This window comes from Schistocerca nitens, chromosome 6 (genome assembly GCF_023898315.1).
Source record: "Schistocerca nitens isolate TAMUIC-IGC-003100 chromosome 6, iqSchNite1.1, whole genome shotgun sequence".
In the NCBI taxonomy this organism is placed as follows: domain Eukaryota; kingdom Metazoa; phylum Arthropoda; class Insecta; order Orthoptera; family Acrididae; genus Schistocerca; species Schistocerca nitens.
This window is the reverse complement of record NC_064619.1, coordinates 16,215,102-16,236,849: the sequence shown is the minus strand read 5'-3', so window position 1 is coordinate 16,236,849 and position 21,748 is coordinate 16,215,102. Positions and strand designations below refer to the sequence as shown.

At 40.5% G+C, this 21,748-nt stretch overlaps 1 protein-coding gene across 1 annotated transcript in view; it reads left to right on the top strand.

The window, feature by feature from the left end:
- Positions 1-21,748, top strand: part of LOC126262688 (chitin synthase chs-2-like) — a 254,809-nt gene that overhangs the window by 53,145 nt on the left and 179,916 nt on the right. Inside the window, exons 3-5 of the mRNA XM_049959463.1 lie at positions 8,986-9,230; positions 15,409-15,702; positions 16,963-17,175. Of these exons, the coding sequence (XP_049815420.1) occupies positions 8,986-9,230; positions 15,409-15,702; positions 16,963-17,175 (752 nt within the window). The remainder of the gene's footprint in view (positions 1-8,985; positions 9,231-15,408; positions 15,703-16,962; positions 17,176-21,748) is intronic.

The window sequence follows — 21,748 nt, the reverse complement described above, 5'->3', positions numbered from 1 at the left end:
TACCATGTGGCATAAGTGAATGAAAATAAGCAAAGTAGACTACTTTTCATGTCTAATGATCACCTACTTCAGATACTGTTCAAATAGTAAAAATGGTAGCATTCAGTCTTTGAAATCCTGAACATGGGCTTTCCATGACAGTTTACTATCTATCTGAACACCTAGAAATTTGAACTGTTCAGTTTCAGTAATCATATGGCCATTCTGTGAAATTAAATTGTCGGGTTTTGTTGAATTGTGTGTTAGAAAATGTAAAAACTGAGTCTTTCTGTGATTTAGCTTTAGTTTATTTTCGACAAGCCATGAACTTATATCATGAACCACACTATTTGAAACAGAGCCAATGTTGCACACAACATCCTTTCTAGCAACCAAGTGTCATCAGCAAGCAGGAATATTTTATAATTACCTGTAATACTAGAGGGCATATCATTTATATAAATAATGAACAGGAGTGGCCCCAGCACTGATCCCTGGGGCACTCTCCATTTGACTGTGCCCCACTCAGATTCCACATCAAAGCCATTCTCAACACTGTGAATAACGACATTTTGCTGTTTGTTGTTAAAGTAACAGCTGAACCAATTGTGAGCTACTTCCCATATTCCATAACTGTCCAACTTCTGGAGCAATATTTTGTAATCAACACAAACGCTTTAGTTAAATCAAAAAATATGTCTAGCGTTCAAAACCTTTTTTTAATCCATCCAGTACCTCACAGAGAAAATATCCTTGCATACACCGCCTTTTTAATAACTTTAGCAAACACTGGTGGCATAGAAATAGGTATAAAATTGTCTGCATTATTCCTTTCTCCCTTTTTTTAAAGAGTTTTTACTTCTGAGTACATTAATCGTTCAGGAAACTGACCATTATTAAAGGAAAAATCACAAATATGGCTAAGTACAGGGCTAACATGCGCAGCACAGTGCTTTAATATTCTGCTAGGCACTTCATCATATCCATGAGAGTGCTTAGACTTCAGTGATTTAATTATTGACTCAATATCCCCCTTGTCAGTATCACAGAGGAGTATTTCAGACATCAATCTCGGAAAGTCATTTTCCAAGAGAGTTATATGATTCCCTGTAGAAACTAAGTTTTTATTTAATTCACAAGCAATGCTCAGAAAATGATCACTAAATACTGCACATATATCTGACTTATCAGTAACAGAAATATTTTTACTACGAACAGACTTTATATTGTCGACCTTGTGCTGCTGACCAAACATGTACTTCACAACTGGCCATAAGGTTTTAATTTTTTCCTGTGAATTAGCTATTCTATTTGCATACCACATACTCTTTGACTTCCTAATAACACTTTTAAGTTCCTTAGAGTACTGTTTGTAGTGGGATGCTGTAGCTTGAATGTGACTACTTCTAACATTTTGATGTAATTCACACTTTGTTCTGCATGATATCCTTATCTCACAAGTCAGCCACCCAGGCTACCTTTTACTGCTAGTACCCTGTGTAGAACGTTCTAATGGAGCATTATAAATGTGTTAAGGAAAGCATTATATTTAGCATCTGTGTTATTGGCACTATAAACATCCTGCCACTCTTGTTCCTTAACAATGTTTAAAACACTCTCTATTTCCATTGGATTAACTTCTACATAGTTTGTAATTATATAATAACATTTGTTTCAGTGTAAAAGTTTTTTAGTCTTAAAATTTATGCTCCATGGTCTGAAAGGCCATTCACCCTTTTACTAACAGAATGCCCATCTGGTAATGAAGAATGAATAAAAATACTGTTTGTGGCTGTTCTACTGTTCCCATGCACCCTGGTTGGAAAAAACACAGTCTGCATCAGATCATATTAGTTTAGGAGATCTTCCAACATCCTTTTTCTTGCGCAATCCCATAAAAAATTAATATTGAAGTCACTACATATAACTAATTTTTGGTACTTCCTATAAAGTGAACCAAAAAGCCTCTCTAGCTTTAGCAAAAATGCTATGAAGTCAGAGTTTGAGATCAATAACCAACAACAACTAGGAGTTTAATTTCACTAACTTCAACTGCCCTTGCACAACATTCAAATACCTGCTCAGTGCAGTGCTGTGATGTGTCTACGGACTCAAATGGAATACTATTTTTTATGTACATAGCCACTCCCCCACTCCCCAAAGAACTCCTTGAAAAACAACCAGCTAATCTATATCCTGGTAAAGGAAGCTTCTGAATTTTAAAATTATTTAAGTGGTGCTCCTAAACACCAATAATGTCAGATTCAACATCTATAAGGAATTCACTAATTTTATCTCTAAAACCTCTTATATTTTGGTGAAATATGCTAATTCCTTCTTTACTTGGATACCTGACCTCCTCTGAAGGTGATTCCTTTGTTAGAGGGACTTCCTTTAAGACCGAGCGAGGTGGTGCAGTGGTTAGCACACTGGACTCGCACTCGGGAGGACGACAGTTCAATCACGCATCCGGACATCCTGATTTAGGTTTTCCGTGACTTCCCTAAATTGCTCCAGGCAAACGCTGCAATGGTTCCTTTGAAAGGGCAGAGCTGACTTCCTTCCCCATCCTTCCCTAATCTGATGAGACCAATGACCTCACTGTTTTGTCTCCTCCCCCAAACAACCCAACCCAACCCTTCCTTTAAGCAGGTATACCTATCAGTTGATTTCAGTCTAAAAAAGGTGCAGCTCTAACACCAACTACTACAGGATTTTTTCCATGAGGGATCCCACCACCACCCACTACTCTGTCAGCTATAAGCTTTGCCAGCCTCCCCTTCCCTTACCTATTGAGGAGCAGGCCATGCCTAGTGAAACTTGATCTATTGATGGACTCAACTGGCACCACTGCAATGTGAGCCATGCCCTCCACCATCTGTGTCTTCTCCAGCCCCATGTTAACACGGCTAACAGCAGCATTAAGACAAAGCCGATCATCACGCTGAAACAGTTGCACGAAGTGCACATTAGTGACACCAGTTTGAGTAGCTATCTTTACCAGGTCACCACCTATACTATATTCTCCACCCCTGCAATGACTATTCCCTGCATCACCCACAATCACTACCTGATACTCTTTTGTAACATTCCTACATAACTCCCCTATGCTGTCAGTCACCTGTACCGACCCTGTACTAGGCTTCACAATGTAGGTGACCTGGAACTCACTTACCAACACTTCTTGCAACTGCTGGACCGCACCTCTACCTTGTGAACCATCTGCTACGGAGGTGTAACGTGGACTTGCAGAAAAAAATTTCCTAGAGTTCCATCTAGGTGCATACTTTACTGTACGAACTTGCTACATGATGTTGCCACCAAGTTTTCCAATTCCAGACCTTTTACTAGTGTGAGTGACACAGAGACGTTAGCATGTTACAAGTGGTGCACCAACTGCCAATTTTGGGTGGAGTTGGCCTTGGCCTGGCATATGAACATTGTAGTGATTTGGAAACTACATAGTGATTTAAAAACTGCTATGTTTCACTGATTGGACTGGGTTATGTTTTCACAATTATTCGGGTTACATAAGAAAGGTTGGTTAATATAGTAAAAAAAATGACAGAACTATTTGGTATGTCTATGCTGTGAATTCAATAATTACAAGTGTGTCAGCCAAATTTAGATTTAGAGTCATTCATGATAATTTATGCAGATTCTTAATAAATGACTTGATCAAGTAGTGACAAGTGTCATTCGATCCAGGAAAATTAGGGATACATGAGTGTAGAAGTAGAAGGTGGTATTCAACAAGTACAATGATTAAATTTGTAGTGACAATGTTGGATGTGTACAGACTTTAATATTAACCAACTGCTAAGTTAATGAGCATGAGGAAAATTGAAATATGGCACTGTAAAGACTGGATGCTGTCCATTCTAATGAGTAATGTCAATATTTCTAAATCTAACTATTAGCTCAGTTCATGTCTAGTATTATACACTGTAGTCATAATTCAGTTATCAGTTACTTTTAATTAACATGGTTTCTAGCGAAAGTAAATGCATTATTGGGATTTCCACATTGAAAACTATAGTCTGAATATTGAACCTACACGAAGCACAGTCTGATTAATGTTTTAAAATATTTGGGCACATGAATAAAACATTCTCGGTTTTCCAGTGGCGTCAATTCGAATAAAAATCCTCGAGCTTTCAATGGCCATCTCCGCCATCATCATCAGGAGTTCACTGACTGCCGGGGTTGCTACGGTTTCTCGCTTATACAGGCATGGTGACATCATCAGCAGCCAATCAGATCGATCCAATGTGGTACGCGCGCGTAAGTCAACCCGAGCAGCTAGCGGAGCTATTGCCCGTGGCAGCACTGGTGACGTCAAGTGGCGCCAGGGGCAGGCGCCATGTTTGAAACTGCATTGTGCATCTGTCTCTGCTTTCTTTCGATGTCCAATGCCCGTCACCATGCCCTGCTGAGTGTGTATCCCTGGTCTCTGTTGAAATTGTTGTTTAAACGAATCTCGGCTGCTTCCTTTATGACTGAGTCCCAATATGTAGACGCATGAGCCAACACTTTTGTATTTTTGAACTGTATTTTTGTCCATTTTCTAGGCAATGCTCCACTATGGCCGACTTGTCAAGCTCCCTTTGTTTTATATGGCGCTTGTGCTCAGTACAATGCTCCGCAACCGTGCGAATTGTTTGTCCAATATACATGCTGCCACATTCACAGCGTATACCATACACACCGGACACTCGAAGAGCAATGTCGTCTTTAACAGGGTGCAACATATCTCGTATCTTGGGGGCAGGGCGGAACACTGGTCTTAGACCATGTTTCTGCAGCAGACGTCTTAACTTACTGCTAGTTGCTCCACAGTATGGCAGGAATACAGTCCGTTTGACCTCTTCTACTGATTCACCAGGTGTCTTTCGTCGGCGGCCCATGAAAGTGTTTGCGATGTCTCTTTTTGCTGTATGCATTTTCCCCAAAAACACATTTTAAGTTCTGCAGTTCAGACTGTAGGTGGTCGTCGTCAGAGATAATCTTGGCTCTATGAACCAATGTGTTCAGCACAGCTTTCTTGTGTACAGGGTGGTGGAAACTATTGGCGTTCAAGTACCAATCAGTGTGTGTTGGTTTCCAGTACACTGAATGACCAAGCTGGCCTCCTGCCTTCTGCTCAACCAAAACATCCAAGAATGGTAGTTTGCCATGCTTCTCCATCTTGACAGTAAATTTAATGTTGGGATGGACACCATTCATATGATCGATGAAATGCTGTAATGTATCTTCACCATAAGGCCATATCAGGAAGGTGTCATCAACGTATCTTTGTTGTACAAAGATCTCAGTAATACTGTCTACTCATTATTTTGCTCAATACACAGCATCAGAAAATGAAGAAATATAAGATGGAAGGAACAGGAACTTTGGTTGTCTGAGTTACATTTTATAACTCTCTGTTGACAATAGCTTAACAGTCATATTATACTGATAGCACAGTTTTTAGTCCAGCATATGATGGGGTATGGTATTGTTGTTGTTGTTGTGGTCTTCTGTCCTGAGACTGATTTGATGCAGCTCTCCATGCTACTCTATCCTGTGCAAGCTTCTTCATCTCCCAGTACCTACTGCAACCTACATCCTTCTGAATCTGTTTAGTGTATTCATCTCTTGGTCTCCCTCTACGATTTTTACCCTCCACGCTGTCCTCCAATACTAAATTGGTGATCCCTTGATGCCTCAGAATATGTCCTACCAACCAATCCCTTCTTCTAGTCAAGTTGTGTCACAAACTTCTCTTCTTCCCAATCCTATTCAATACCTCCTCATTAGTTATGTGATCTACCCATCTAATCTTCAGTATTCTTCTGTAGCACCACATTTCAAAAGCTTCTATTCTCTCCTTGTCCAAACTATTTATCGTCCATGTTTCACTTCCATACATGGCTACACTCCATACAAATACTTTCAGAAATGACTTCCTGACACTTAAATCTATACTCGATGTCAACAAATTTCTCTTCTTCAGAAACACTTTCCTTGCCATTACCAGTCTACATTTGATATCCCCCTCTACTTCGACCATCATCAGTTATTTTACTCCCCAAATAGCAAAACTCCTTTACTACTTTAAGTGTCTCATTTCCTAATCTAAATCCCTCAGTATCACCTGACTTAATTCGACTACATTCCATTATCCTCGTTTTGCTTTTGTTGATGTTCATCTTATACCCTCCTTTCAAGACACTGTCCATTCCGTTCAACTGCTCTTCCAAGTCCTTTGCTGTCTCTGACAGAATTACAATGTCATCGGTGAACCTCAAGGTTTTTATTTCTTCTCCATGGATTTTAATACCTACTCCAAATTTTTCCTTTATTTCCTTCACTGCCTGCTCAATATACAGATTGAATAACATTGGGGATAGGCTACAACCCTGTCTCACTCCCTTCCCAACCACTGCTTCCCTTTCATGCCCCTCGACTCTTATAACTGCCATCTGGTTTCTGTACAAATTGTAAATAGCCTTTCGCTCCCTGTATTTTACCCCTGCCACCTTCAGAATTTGAAAGAGAGTATTCCAGTCAACACTATCAAAAGCTTTCTCTAAGTCTACAAAGGCTAGAAACGTAGGTTTGCCATTCCTTAATCTAGCTTGTAAGGTAAGTCGTAGGGTCAGTATTGCCTCACGTGTTCCAATATTTCTACGGAATCCAAACTGATCTTCCCCGAGGTCGGCTTCTACCAGTTTTTCCGTTCGTCTGTAAAGAATTTGCGTTAGTATTTTGCATCTGTGACTTATTAAACTGATTGTTCAGTAATTTTCACATCTGTCAACACCTGCTTTCTTTGGGATTGGAAATATTATATTCTTCTTGAAGTCTGAGGGTATTTCGCCTGTCTCATACATCTTGCTCACCAGATGGTAGAGTTTTGTCAGGACTGGCTCTCGCAAGGCTGTCAGTAGTTCTAATGGAATGTTGTCTACTCCCGGGGCCTTGTTTCTACTCAGGTCTTTCAGTGCTCTGTCAAACTCTTCACGCAGTATCGTATCTCCCAATTCATCTTCATCTACATCCTCCTCCATTTCCATAATATTGTCCTCAAGTACATCGCCCTTGTATAGACCCTCTATATACTCCTTCCATCTTTCTGCTTTCCCTTCTTTGCTTAGAACTGGGTTTCCATCTCAGCTCTTGATATTCATACAAGTGGTTCTCTTTTCTCCAGAGGTATTATAGGGGTAATATATTCTTACAAGGACACATTGCTAGAGTACAGTTATCAGTTCTCTCAAAAATAGGAAATTGAAAATAAAGGGATTGGTTCTGTGCCTGCTATTGCATAAAAGTATTTCCTTAGTACAAAGGTTATGGTTTTGGAATCTGCCGGAAGAGAAGGAGCTAATAGTACACTGTAGAGAGCAAGGTAACACATGTATGTTTTCTTTAAGAAAACAAAATGTGTAGCCAACGTATCTGCCGCCAGAGTTCAGTCTGAAGATCTCAGTTCATTGTACTGTTTGGCTGATAGTGTGTTCTGTATTAGAGTGGGGTACTCATTACAGTTTTGTGGACATATTGTGTATACTTGAATGGTTTGCAAATTGTAAAACAATAAATGTTTGTTGTTCACACCTGTTGGAAGACAAACATGAACAAACATGATTAAGCAATGGAACAGCAATTCATACAGACAGTAAGCAAAATACGCACTGGGTCTATCTGAAACAGTTGCAGCCACAAACAAATTTGAACTGATGGGACTTTGCTGATCAAATAAAAAGAAGTCACTCAAAATAGTGAAAAATTGTTTAGAACGTGAATCCCAAACAGCTAACATTTACAAACCAGTCATTGCGCTCATTTTCAAACAGGTCTGTTGTAAAAATATGATACTGTAAAAAAAGTTTTATGCTTACCGTATCTTCACAAGACTAGAATTGAAAATGACATGAATACGGCAGCACACTGCCTTCAGTTTAAGACACTTACTCAAATGCTTTGTTTTTCTTTTTTATGTCCTAATGTGAACAAAAGATTGAAATCTTGAAATGATGGATTAACAACTCCACTGCTAAATTTTAGAGAAATGGTATGGATTTACTTTAGATTATCAAAGTTTGTTTGAAGAATATACTTTAGAAAATGCTGTAAATGAGGAATTGGCCTATTTATGAGAAAGTGGTAGTAACTCTCATGACACTTGTCATTTATGCAAATATAAATTGTGTAAGGTCTAGTTTCCATGTCATTTGAAATTCTATTTTACATTTACAGTGTTGTAAAACAAGTCATATATTACATGGAATTTAAAGCATCTATTTTAAATCTCACTGCATTTTGTATAAATTATAAAAGTATCCAATACAGTGATTCATCCAATCCGGTAACCCTTTTGTGTATCTGAAATGTTAGTTGACACATTGAGTTGCAGACAGACATAATGAAAAAACTGTTATATATTAAGAAACAAAAGAAAATGTGCACATTCACACAAGCAAGACACCTCACAAGTACATGGTCACCATCTCTGGCTGCTTAGCCCAGACTGGCCCAGTGGACTGGCCTGAGCAGTCAGAAATAGTGGTTGTGTATATAAGATGTACCTGTTTGTGTGAATGCACTGGATTTTTCGTTTCTGATGAAGACTTTTGCCAAAAGCTTAAGATGTAACAGTCTTTTCATTGTACCTGTCTGCAACTCAGTATGTCTTATTTATCGTGAGTAGCAATCTATCCTTTCCCTAATTGTCGATATTTCAACCTGTACTTCCCATTGTTTGAAATGTTAGTTGTTGACATTGAACAGCTCTGCCTCATTCTTACCTCAGCCTGCTACCCTTTTTTAGAATACAATTTTCTTAGCTCATGTAATAAATTATTTATCATAAGTTCACTTTTAACAGATGGTAATTGGCAAGAGGAGTGACTCATAGACAAAATTTGTAAGCTATGTAACTTGAAAATACCTAACTCATAATTAGAATCTCCAAACTAAGTTATAATATTGATTTAATAATAATAATCTTTTGTGTTGCAGCCAGAGGACACAGCAGGAGAGAAAACCATGGGATGTCTTCCGGGATCCTCCTATACGAGAGAGCAGTGGTTCTGTTAGTGACAAACGTGCCCTAGTGACTCTTACTAAGTTAGTGAAAGTATTAGCTACTATTTTCACTACGGTGGTAGTGCTTGGTTCAGCAGTCTTAGTTAAAGGAACTGTGCTATTCATGACATCACAACTCAGAAAAGGAAAGCAAACAGTCTACTGCAACAAAGGACTTGGTAAGGCACATTGCAATATTTAATTGTCTCTTACCTGATAAATTGCTTAAAGGGAAATTTTTATGCAACTAAGAAATATTTATTTGCTGTTAAAAATAAAAATAATGTTGTTTTATTATAGCTGAGGACATCTTCTAGAACAGTCACAAAAAATTAATATTTTATATATATGTAGCAGAAGGCTCCCTGTCACATTAGTAAAAAAACCATAACAGCCCTTTTTGTTAAGGAATTTTGGAAGGCTTGTTAAAATAATGGATTAATCATTATTAAAATTAGGAATTTATTCATTCCATTTACTAAGAGTCTGCTTTCAAATGTTTAGAGTTTTCATGTGTTGAGTTTAATAAAATTCTGGACATTTAGCTTGGATTTAAGGACCTGTAGACTTTAGTTAAGCAGTCACACAAAATTTGTATTTAATAATTTTCTTATTAAACTATTTGCTTGGCACTGTTAACTTTTTCTCCTTTGAACTGGAGTTCATAACCTTTTTTAGGATTCTGTGTTGCGGGACCATTTCAGACCATGGTCAAACAACTCATAGAAAATGGTTCAAGGTTTGCACAAATCACTTAACTGCACCCTAAATTTGTTCAATGTACTTGGCATTAGGTGAACTGTGGGGCCACACAAGCATCCTCATGGCTACTGAGAGTTTTACCCAGTAACCTGGCACAACTTGGGAGTGATGGTGTTCTGCTTGCTCAGCTGAAGATACTGGACCCTGCATGGTAGTGCATGCAGACAAACTGATGTACATGATCGGACAGTAGGTTCCTGTTTCATTTGTTTGTAAGAAGCAATGACAAGCATATCAGAGGCCCCATTTGATCACATGTAGTTTTCCCTCATATGATAATACCTACATTATCTCACTGCTGCATAAAATTTTCGCCTAGCGGCTTGCTTTTTACAAAATGTGCACAAATAGATGCCAAGGCAGCTGACAGATGAGCACAAAATCAAAGGTTTGGTCACAGTGTTGACATTCTTCCACTGATATTGCCCCTAGAGATGATGATGTGGGTATTGCGCATCACACCACGAAAAATTCAGTAGCCATTACAATCAAACATTCAGTCTATTCTGATAAAAGTTCTTAGTATTTATTGTTTTCTTTGTGGACTTTCTTCATGGGCCTCTCCTGAGCAAGAGGCAGTGACTAGGTGATGATGTTAAACATCTACTGTACATAACTCAAAAGACACTACTGTGATCTGATTTCAGAAGCATGAATAAATGCCACAGCCTCATAATCGACACTGGTGTGCTTTAGGCCTTTATGATTCTCTGTACCTCAAATGTATTACTGTATGATAAAACACAAAACTCAATATATTGTCTCTCATTCAGAATCCTGCAGAATAGGTTTACTGTCATCATGTCTTTAACATACGTCCAATCTAATTTTACTACAGTATATAGTGTGAATTAGCATATCTGAGGAGTGTGCTATGATCTAGCAGAATTTATGCCAAATGAAGGAGGATAAAAGTCTGCTGCAGTGTGCTACCACTTCGTGGCACTGATGTAAACTTGTTGAGTGGTAAGACCTAGCTGTGCACATCACAAACTGTGCACCTTGTTTATCTAATTCATATGTATTTGGCTGATAAGACTTACGTCATGTGAGTTGGGCATGGACAAAAGCTCCTTAGAACGTGCACAACTGAAGGTGTGCTCATGACCCTATCAACTGAAGGTATGGTCACGACCCTATTGCCAAGTGTTATGGATTAGATTAGATTAAATTAGATTAGATTAGTTTTCGTTCCATAGATCCGTGCTGAGGAGATCCTCGTGGATGTGGAACATGTCTGGAGAAGCAGTAGCGCGGTGGATTGAAGTGCCGTATCCTTCAGATTGCCGCATCTGTGTTACATTGAACAACTTTCAAAGAAAAATAACCAATAAATCTGCAAGATGTCGAAAGTTAGGGTGTTCACATGCACTCGTGCTCTTACACAGGAGCCACCACTGTCTATCAATATAGAGAAGAAGAAGTTTCACTTCTTGATGTTTTATGTTTACCATCCACTCGAACTTACATTCTGAATAACACTTGTACCATATTACTTCTAATTGTATTCTTCTATTTTATAAATTTCTGTTTACATTGAATGACTTCAGTCTTCTTCATAACAAAGTGTAAGACTTTATAATATTATTTGTAATTTAACTGAATGATTTATGCTAGTCCTTTGCCACAGATATCTTTCTTACTCGTATCTCTTATCTTTCCATTTACTATCCATTCCTGCTCCTCATTAATACTAAATCTGACTTTATTGCTTTTTAGAGTGAACTTGACTTTAAAATTTGCAGAGAATGAGTCAACACTTTCAGTCGACGCTTTCATCAACCATGTTTCTTCCTCTTCTGGTTCTTTGTAGTGTAAAGCATTTATGATAACTTCTTTGCTTGTGACTCTTACAGCTTTAATATGTGTGTGACAAGGTTGTGTCGGGTGGGTTGGGTGAGGGGAGAAAAGAGGCGAGGCACAGGATTAAGGGTTGGGAATGGATGGCTGACAGCTCAGAGGGAGGTAACATGTGTGCAACATAGGAATGCAGGAGGGAGAAGCAGCAAGTGCTCAAGATAGTAAAGTGATTTATGGAGACACTAGAGCTAGTGTGTTCATGCAGCACATGATAGTGTAGGGGTGTGGCTTGGGTGGGGTTGACAGAATAGAGGAAGGTGAGACCACTGGGAGGGGAAGTGGGTGCAGGAGGTTACTGGAGACTGAGGTCAGGAGGAATGCAGGAACAAAGTATGCGTTGCAAGGATAATTGCTATCTACATAATTCAGAAAATCTGGTATTGCGGGGAAGGATCCAGATGGCTTGAGTTGTAAAGCAGCCATTGAAATCAAACATGTTGTACTCAGCAACGTGTTTCACCACTGGGTGGTAAACAGTGATTTTGGCCAGTTTGGCGGTGGCCATACATTCTTGTGTACAACTGTTTGGCAGTCATGCCCACTAAAATACTGTGCAAAAATTGCAGCAGAGCTAATATATGGTGTGGCTGCTTTCACGTGTGGCTCTGCCTCTAATGGGGTGGGATAAGCCTGTGGTGGGTCTGTCCACAAAAATCCTAGATATTACAGAAGTTTCAGTCCTATACAAAAGCTTTGCCTTCAGCCCTACACCTGACACCAACCTACATGCTTCTTAAAATCTATAAACCCAACAATCCGGGATGCCCCATAGCAGCTGGTTACCATGGCCCCACTGAAAGAATCTCCGCTCTTCTCAACCAACATTACAACCAGTTGCCTGTAGCCTAATTTCTCACATTAAAGATGTTAACCACATTTTTCACTGACTCTTGACCATCCCCACCCCATGACCACTTGGATTCCTACTCATCACTGTTGATGGCACCTTCCTATACACCAGCATTTCCCGTGCCCATGGCCTTGCTGCTATTGAACACTATCTCTCCCAATGTCCTTCCAACTCCACACTCCACCTCATTCCTTATACATCCTACCAATTACATCCTCACTTCTCCTTTGATGGGAAGGTATATAAGCAAGTACATCCCTGTTGTGAGCACATGCATGGCACCTTCCTATACCAAACTGTTAGTGGGCCTTGTGGAGTAAACCTCCCTAGTTTCCCAAACCTCTTGTCTGGTTCAGGTTCTTTGATAATATCTTCATGATCTTAACTGAGGATCAAGACGCCGTATCCTAATTTCTTCAAGGCTTTATTTCCTTCACTCCCATTCTTTTCACCTAGCCCTCCTCAACTTTGGGGCATTCTTTATGGACACCTTGTGAACTACTGTGATTATGAAAGATCATGTCTCTAGTTCTACTTCAACTATACTGCAATACAAAACTTCTCAGTACTTATTCACAAATATTTGTAACCTGTAGCATAAGAGTGTCATGAATACAACCTGCAACACCATTCTTGTGTTAGCCAGCATTAAGAAAATCTAAGTTTTTGACTTCCAGATTGTTGATGAAGTGCATTTAGTGTCTCATTTTGTAGCTTTTCATGATTTGGACTTCTGACTCAGTTATACGGTGAAATATTTGAAAATACTTTGAGCTAGGCTGAAAATTTCAAGGCATCAGTGGTAACTAACTTTTGTTGCCCCCATGCCATTCCCTTTGCCATGGGCGAAAAGGTAAAAGTCTGAGTTCTACCATAGGCGTTATCAAGGAGTTGTTTCTCCTACTCTGTTGAATGAGTGGGCCACCCCTTTTGTGGTGATACAAAATCCTGACAGTGCTGTGCACCTTTTGAAGCAATTTTAAACAAATGGTCAACACGCAACCCGTCATGGATTTGTATTCAGTTCTGTGGCTGGTGGAATTATTGGTTAAATTGTCAGGGGGCCAGTATTTTTCCTGGACTGACCTGCACGAGGCCTACCTACAGTTGCCATTGGACACAGTCTCTTCAGGAATTTATCAGCAGTTGATTCAGGACACTCCCTGTTGCATCAGTTACCTGGATGACATCTGGGTAAGGACCCTATCAGAGAGGAGCATTTATTACACTTTCAGTCAGTTTTCCAATGCTTCCTGGAGAATTGTTTTACTTGCAAGCTGGAAAAGTGCAGTTTTTTCCTCCTCACAGGTGCATCCTTTTGGGACATGTGCTTAGCAAAGATGGCCTTGTCATGACAGACAACAACATCAAAGCTTTCATCAACCTGTTGGTGCTCAAGAACCTGCAGGGGCTCAGGTCTTTTTTGGGTAAGATTTTGTATTATTTCCAGTTCATCTCCCGAGATGCACACATCTTCCAGCCTCTTAACTGGCTTCGCCAGAAGGGCATTAAGTTTATCTGGTCTGTGGACTGTCGGTGGGCTTTTCATTCCCTCAAGTAATGTTTGTGCTCTGCTCCCTGTCTGGCTGGGTAAACTTTAACCCTGGCATGTGATGCACCCCAGTACGGAATTGGTTTAGTCTTGTCCCATGACAGCCTGAATGGTACTGACCGGCCTATCACCTACTCATCGAAGACACCTTAGACCACACAGCATAATTATTCAAAGGGAGTTAAAAAGTTTCACATTTTCATGTATGGGGCAAGGTTCCTATTCACCAACAAACAAAAGCCACTGGTTTCCTTCCTTGGCCCTCATTCCAAGCTGCCACATAGTACTGCCCACCAATTGCAGAGATGGACCCTCTTTCTCAGTGCCTATTGCAACGAAATTCATTATCACTCCTGTGCCAACCATGCCACTGTTGATGCGTTCTCACGGCTTCTGGTGGGGTCCAATCCAGAGTTCAATCAGCAGTGGGCCAAACTGTCCTCCACATTGTAGACTGCCATTGTTTGTGCATTGTCGGTTATTTTTGCCATTGAGAGATTCTCCAGGACTGCAGTCTCCAATAACAGTAGGCAATTTGTGTTGCAGTTGCTTGAAGACTTGCATTTGTAATGGTATCTGCCATCTGACTACTGCCCCATTTCATCAGGCTTCTAACTTGGAGATGGAGAACTTTGTGCATATATTCAGGACCAACAGAGTCTGCCTCTTCCCACAATGCCAATTAGGCCCAGTCCTGGCAGCAGGGTTGAGTATCCGGGTTTCATGGTGAGCCACAGAAGTCGGCAGTTGTTTGTGGTGGATGTGAGTAGGGATCAGCTGACCTGTGATGCAAATCAGTTGTCCCTCACTCTGTTTGGACATCACCACCAATCTTATGATCTATCAGGTGATAAGGTTGGTCATGATGTTGTTATGGGAACAGGCTACCACATGCAATTGTGTGCTTCCCCAGTGCTGTGTCCTCCACTGTCCTCTCATTGCCTGCAGCCTGGGGGCCTCAGTGAGACTTGCATTTCCACCTGCTAATGTGGAGCCCATGGATTTTGATCTGCCCTCCTCCTCCTCCTCCTCGTCCTACTCTTCTGCCTCCTCTCCCCTGGTCATTACCAGCCTGTGAAGTGCCTGAACCGACCAGTGTAGTGTAGCAGCATTGTCACGCCAGTGCAGGTACTAAACAAACAATCTTTAAATATGTGCACTGTATTGAAAGTTTAGCATTATGACTTCTTCCTCAAAATGAAAGACAGACTGAGAGATGTGTTTTTCATTAAAATGTGCAGTAATCAAAAATATAACTTACTTGAAAATTATTTTTTAAAATGTAAGAATTATTTTCAGAAAACAAAAATTACAGGGGAATATAATTTTGCAGGTGGTGAAAAACAATTTGCTGCAGAATTACCTGAAGAAGAAAGAGTGGCATGGATGTGGTGTATACTGATTGCATATGCTGTCCCAGAACTAGGCACATTCATCCGTGCATCACGAATGTGCTTCTTTAAAACTGTAGCAAAACCATCCCTACCAGAGTTCCTTATTGCCTTCTTTATGGAGACGTTTCACACAATAGGCATGGCACTTCTTTTCTTTGTAATTCTGCCCAATCTTGATGTGCTGAAGGGTGTCATGTTGACAAACTGCTTTTGCTTTATTCCTGGTGTGCTTGGTAAGTTTCTTGTTGAACACATTGACATATACACTTTTTTAAATCCAAGAAGTGATCAGAATAGCTGTTTATGCACTGTCAGAGGAGGCTAGCATTTGTTAAAGGAATGAAATAATTATTTATTGCTGTGAGTTGGAAATGGTTACTAACTCATAGGATGTTATAGCTTCACTAATTTATATTTTTTCATGTTGTCATTAAACTGATAACATTTCAGTTACCTATGAAAATATGTTTTGACATTTTATGGGACTGCTAATGTTCATGTATATGGGAGGATATAAGACAGTTATTTTATTTTGTATGTAATACTACCAGAGATGAATTGCATTTTATGTGATGGTGCATTTTGTAGGGATGGGATGGGATATGCAGTGCAAAATATTTCACATTAAAAAAACTAATTATGTTCATAGATTTTATGTGGAAGTTCAGGTGGGTAATTTGAAAATCTGAATCACAGTGCCGTGTTTTTGCTATTCCATACCTTCTGTACCTTCTGGCAATGCTTCGAAAGAGTATTTCATTTAAGTAATAAGAATAGAAAAATTTATTGTAAATTATCAACATCTAAAAGCTGTAGGCATTGTACATTTGGGAAAAGAATTATAGACTAACTAAAATTTTCAGTATTTTAAACTGAGTCTTATGAATTTTAGGATTGTGAAATCTGACTGAAATGCCTATTTCTTAAGTAATATTTCTAAATAGCTGTATGTATACATTAACAACAATTTGGAAAATATTACTGCTTACCATATAGAGGATGCATTGACTCAAAGACACAATGAAAAAGACTACTAAAATATTAAAGCTTTTGAACAAAGTCCCTCTTCTGCCGTAGAAAAGACACAACACACATTCACACAAGCATAACTCTGCTACTCATGATATAGAAGACACAATGAGTCACAGGAAGGCACAGTGATGAAGACTGCTAAAATATTAAAGCTTTTTGGAAAAAGTCCTTCTGCAGTAGAAAACAAACACATATTGACACAGCCACAACTCACACACTGCAACTGTCTCAGGACGCTAGCTAGCTTTGTCTGAAAGCTTTAATATTTTAGCAGTCTCTTTGGTTTTGCTTGTTGGCAATTCAGCATCTCCTCTATATAGTGAGTAGCAATCTATTATTTTCATATTGTTGTTTTTCAATACTGGGCTTTCAATTGTTTCTATTTATACATTAACTTCATGTTATTAAATATATCATACAATTTGAACTGCGGTCATAATACATAATTTGCAACTTCACAGCTATTGCCTCAAGAAATATGAATGAGCCAGGACGTCCTATTAAATTAGTTGCTGATGTTGCTGCTACAGCCATTCAGGCTACAGGATTTGTAGTATGGCCAATGTTAGAAGGAAGTGAAAAACTTCAGTTGTGGTTGATTCCAGTCACAACTATCTTTATTTCATGTGGATGGTGGGAAAATTATATTTCTGCAACAGAAAAAGCTCCTCTAGGTAAGTTAAAGTACTGATATCACACTGTTCATTACTTTCACTTGAGAGGATACAGAATTTTTTGCAATAACTTGCAATATTATTAAGACTGAAAGAAACGACCTGTTATCCTAATGCTTGCATTTTTAATAAACTGGTTCAGCAAACATTATAAAACTCCGACCAGGTTTCTGACAGTACAAATTTATTAACTTTCCATTTGAACAGACAAGGTTAATCTCTTTGAACATTTTGGATGATGTAGGATGTGATAGAAGCCAGCCACCATTCCCAGACAATACTTTTGTAATGATCACTCAACCGGTTTTTGATAGTGGCCACTCTACAGAGAGTTGTATTAACAGGAAATGGCATTTACCTTTGGTTGTGTAGGTAATGAATTTTTTCCTATAAAACTATGATGTTATGTTACAGCAGCATTTAATACAAACAACTGAACTAAATCCCTCAACACTAAAAATTGATGATGAGATATCTCAAATATATCATCATCCTAGGTACTGGCCTTACCTTTGTTTTTAGCAGACATACATTACTAAAAAAAATTAAAAGGAATTTATAAACTGTAATGATTACTGATGAAATGACTAATCAAAGGCTTTATGTCAACCACGTCAGCTACAACGATCCCCAATCTTTGTAGTAATGAAAATATAAATCTTACTGGGATCATAAGTCATTGTCCAGTACATTTAACCACACCCCTTGTACTTTACCTGGAATTGGTAATGGACACTGTTACAAGCGTCTAAAGTACTGAAACTTCCTGGCAGATTAAAACTGGGTACTGGACCAGGACGCAAGTCTGGGTCCCAGGTTTGAGTCTCAGTCCAGCACACACAGTTTTACACTGCCACAAAGTTTCAAATCAGTGGACACACTACCGAAGAGTGAAAATTGATTCTGAATATAATTTACATTTTAAGATTTTCATGACTAATATAATGGTAAAGAACTCTCCAGGATGCATGTACAAGGACTTGTCATTAAATTTTTACTACCACCAAAAAAATTCAAGCTGTAATCATAAAAATTACATATTAACCCTTCAGTGTGACACATTTTCCCAACAATGTATGACTTGGTGGAGACCTTGGTTGTAGAACTCTGCATTTTGGCTATTCAGGAATCACTTTAACTGGAAATGCCTGCCAAACAAGGGTTTATTTATTGAAGAAAGAGAAAGAAGAAAATTGTTGCTATGTTAGGAGAGTATGATGAGGGAGTTGAAGACAAAATTTGATAGTGCAAATAAGCAGCATTTGTGACTGTTCCTGTGCAGAATAAACTGGGGTGTTGTCACGGAGAAGAGGCATGCCCTTGGCCCACTTCCTATGACGTTGCCATCTTGATAGTCTACTGTCACCTTGTAAGGAGATTTTCAAGTGTGCTAATGTGATGGTTTACCCTGAGCAAGCATACCTGTTAGAATCTCACCACAACAGACCCAAAAAACACTCAGCACCACTTGCTTTTTTGTGGTGGTAAATACATAAGTTTGCTCTCCTTAGTTTGTTTCTTTGTCTTAGGGCCAAAGTGATATACGCAGCACTCACTCATGGTGATTAAGTAGCCTGAAACAAGTGAAACATTTCCACTACTGGCTCAGTTTGGCAGGCTTTTTGAACAGGTGTGAGCAGCTGCAGAACTCAGGAGGTGATGACCTTCATCACATTCAAAACGTACAAGATGTCAAAAATTGATCCATGACTGACTTTCGCTTTTTTCACTATCACTTCATATGTGATATGCTAGTCTTCAAGCACCAGTGTTTGTGGTTCTCTTTTCATTACCAACTCTTCACAGTGAGATGATCTGTCACTTTGTTCTTTGACATTCAAACTCATCTGATCACAATGGAAATACACTCCTGGAAATTGAAATAAGAACACCGTGAATTCATTGTCCCAGGAAGGGGAAACTTTATTGACACATTCCTGGGGTCAGATACATCACATGATCACACTGACAGAACCACAGGCACATAGACACAGGCAACAGAGCATGCACAATGTCGGCACTAGTACAGTGTATATCCACCTTTCGCAGCAATGCAGGCTGCTATTCTCCCATGGAGACGATCATAGAGATGCTGGATGTAGTCCTGTGGAACGGCTTGCCATGCCATTTCCACCTGGCGCCTCAGTTGGACCAGCGTTCGTGCAGGACGTGCAGACCGCGTGGGACGACGCTTCATCCAGTCCCAAACATGCTCAATGGGGGACAGATCCGGAGATCTTGCTGGCCAGGGTAGTTGACTTACACCTTCTAGAGCACGTTGGGTGGCACGGGATACATGCGGACGTGCATTGTACTGTTGGAACAGCAAGTTCCCTTGCCGGTCTAGGAATGGTAGAACGATGGGTTCGATGACGGTTTGGATGTACCGTGCACTATTCAGTGTCCCCTCGACGATCACCAGTGGTGTACGGCCAGTGTAGGAGATCGCTCCCCACACCATGATGCCGGGTGTTGGCCCTGTGTGCCTCGGTCGTATGCAGTCCTGATTGTGGCGCTCACCTGCACGGCGCCAAACACGCATACGACCATCATTGGCACCAAGGCAGAAGCGACTCTCATCGCTGAAGACGACACGTCTCCATTCGTCCCTCCATTCACGCCTGTCGCGACACCACTGGAGGCGGGCTGCACGATGATGGGGCGTGAGCGGAAGACGGCCTAACGGTGTGCGGGACCGTAGCCCAGCTTCATGGAGACGGTTGTGAATGGTCCTCGCCGATACCCCAGGAGCAACAGTGTCCCTAATTTGCTGGGAAGTGGCGGTGCGGTCCCCTACGGCACTGCGTAGGATCCTACGGTCTTGGCGTGCATCCGTGCGTCGCTGCGGTCCGGTCCCAGGTCGACGGGCACCTGCACCTTCCGCCGACCACTGGCGACAACATCGATGTACTGTGGAGACCTCACGCCCCACGTGTTGAGCAATTCGGCGGTACGTCCACCCGGCCTCCCGCATGCCCACTATACGCCCTCGCTCTAAGTCCGTCAACTGCACATACGGTTCACGTCCACGCTGTCGCGGCATGCTACCAGTGTTAAAGACTGCGATGGAGCTCCGTATGCCATGGCAAACTGGCTGACACAGACGGCGGCGGTGCACAAATGCTGCGCAGCTAGCGCCATTCGACGGCCAACACCGCGGTTCGTGGTGTGTCCGCTGTGCCGTGCGTGTGATCATTGCTTGTACAGCCCTCTCGCAGTGTCCGGAGCAAGTATGGTGGGTCTGACACACCGGTGTCAATGTGTTCTTTTTTCCATTTCCAGGAGTGTATATGCACCACCTAACCACTTTCATATGGTGGTGCATTGTTACTGTGCACTTCCACCAACTCAGCTTGTGTTGGCACTGTTACATGTGTTAGATTGTTCTTTTGTATCCTTTAACACATTGAATATCTTTAACAGTATCAAAAAATAAAAGGAATAAAAATAAGCAACCGAATACTGATGCACAGATTTTACTCTGGGTGGAATTATGACCATCATTGTTAGCAATCCGTTTCAAGAGCACAAAAAGCAAGACCAATCATTTATTCATTAAGTCAGTCAGTCACATATCATGTTTCACAAACCTCATGAAGATGAAGAGCCTACAGGAATGTGAAAGTAGTCAAGTTAAACATTAACAGGCAGAGGCAGACACTATGGACAACTTCTATTAAAGTATACTAACCACAAATTGCGAATAGTGCTACTCTGCTTGCATCAGCATTTACAGGAACTACTTTATGTATGTGTAGAGGATTGGTTCAAATGGCTCTGAGCACTATGGGACTTAACATCAAAGGTCATCAGTCCCCTAAACTTGGAACTACTTAAACATAACTAACCTAAGGACATCACACACATCCATGCCCGAGGCAGGATTCAAAGCCGCGACCGTCGTGCGGTTCCAGACTGAAGCGCCTAGAACCACTCGGCCACACTGGCCGGCTATGTGTAGAGGAATAAAAAGTAACAACTCACCGAATAATAAAGCCACTAAGTATTCGACAAGCTTACACTTCACTGGCTTTTGCATAAATCCTTGACTGAGCTTGAGTACGGACACATGCACATGCATGCACTTGCTCTCTCTTTTCTCTCTCTCTCTCTCTCTCTGAAACACACATTTTGACAATATAATGTAATTGGATAGACAAAAAAACCTACTCACCAAGCAGCATCAGGGGAATACACACATAAAGAATGGTTTTACTTATGAAAACTTTTGGAGCCAGTGGCTCCTTCTTCCAGCAGAAAGGTCAAAGGATCGAAGTTGGGGGCACTCTATCTACATTCCTTCAGAAACTCAACACATTATCCCCCATTCACTTCACATGAGCCTAATCAACTTGAAAAGCCACCTTCCTGGATGTTGAATTCCAGCTCAAAGATGGCTACATCAGTACCTCTGGCCTTATCAAACCTAACAAACACCAGTGATATCTCCACTTCAATAGCTGCCACCCAATCCGTACCAAGAAGTCCCTTCTATACAGACTAGCCATCCATGGTCATCACATCTTTAGTGACGAGCAGCCCCTCTTGAAATATACCGAGGGTCTCTCTGAGG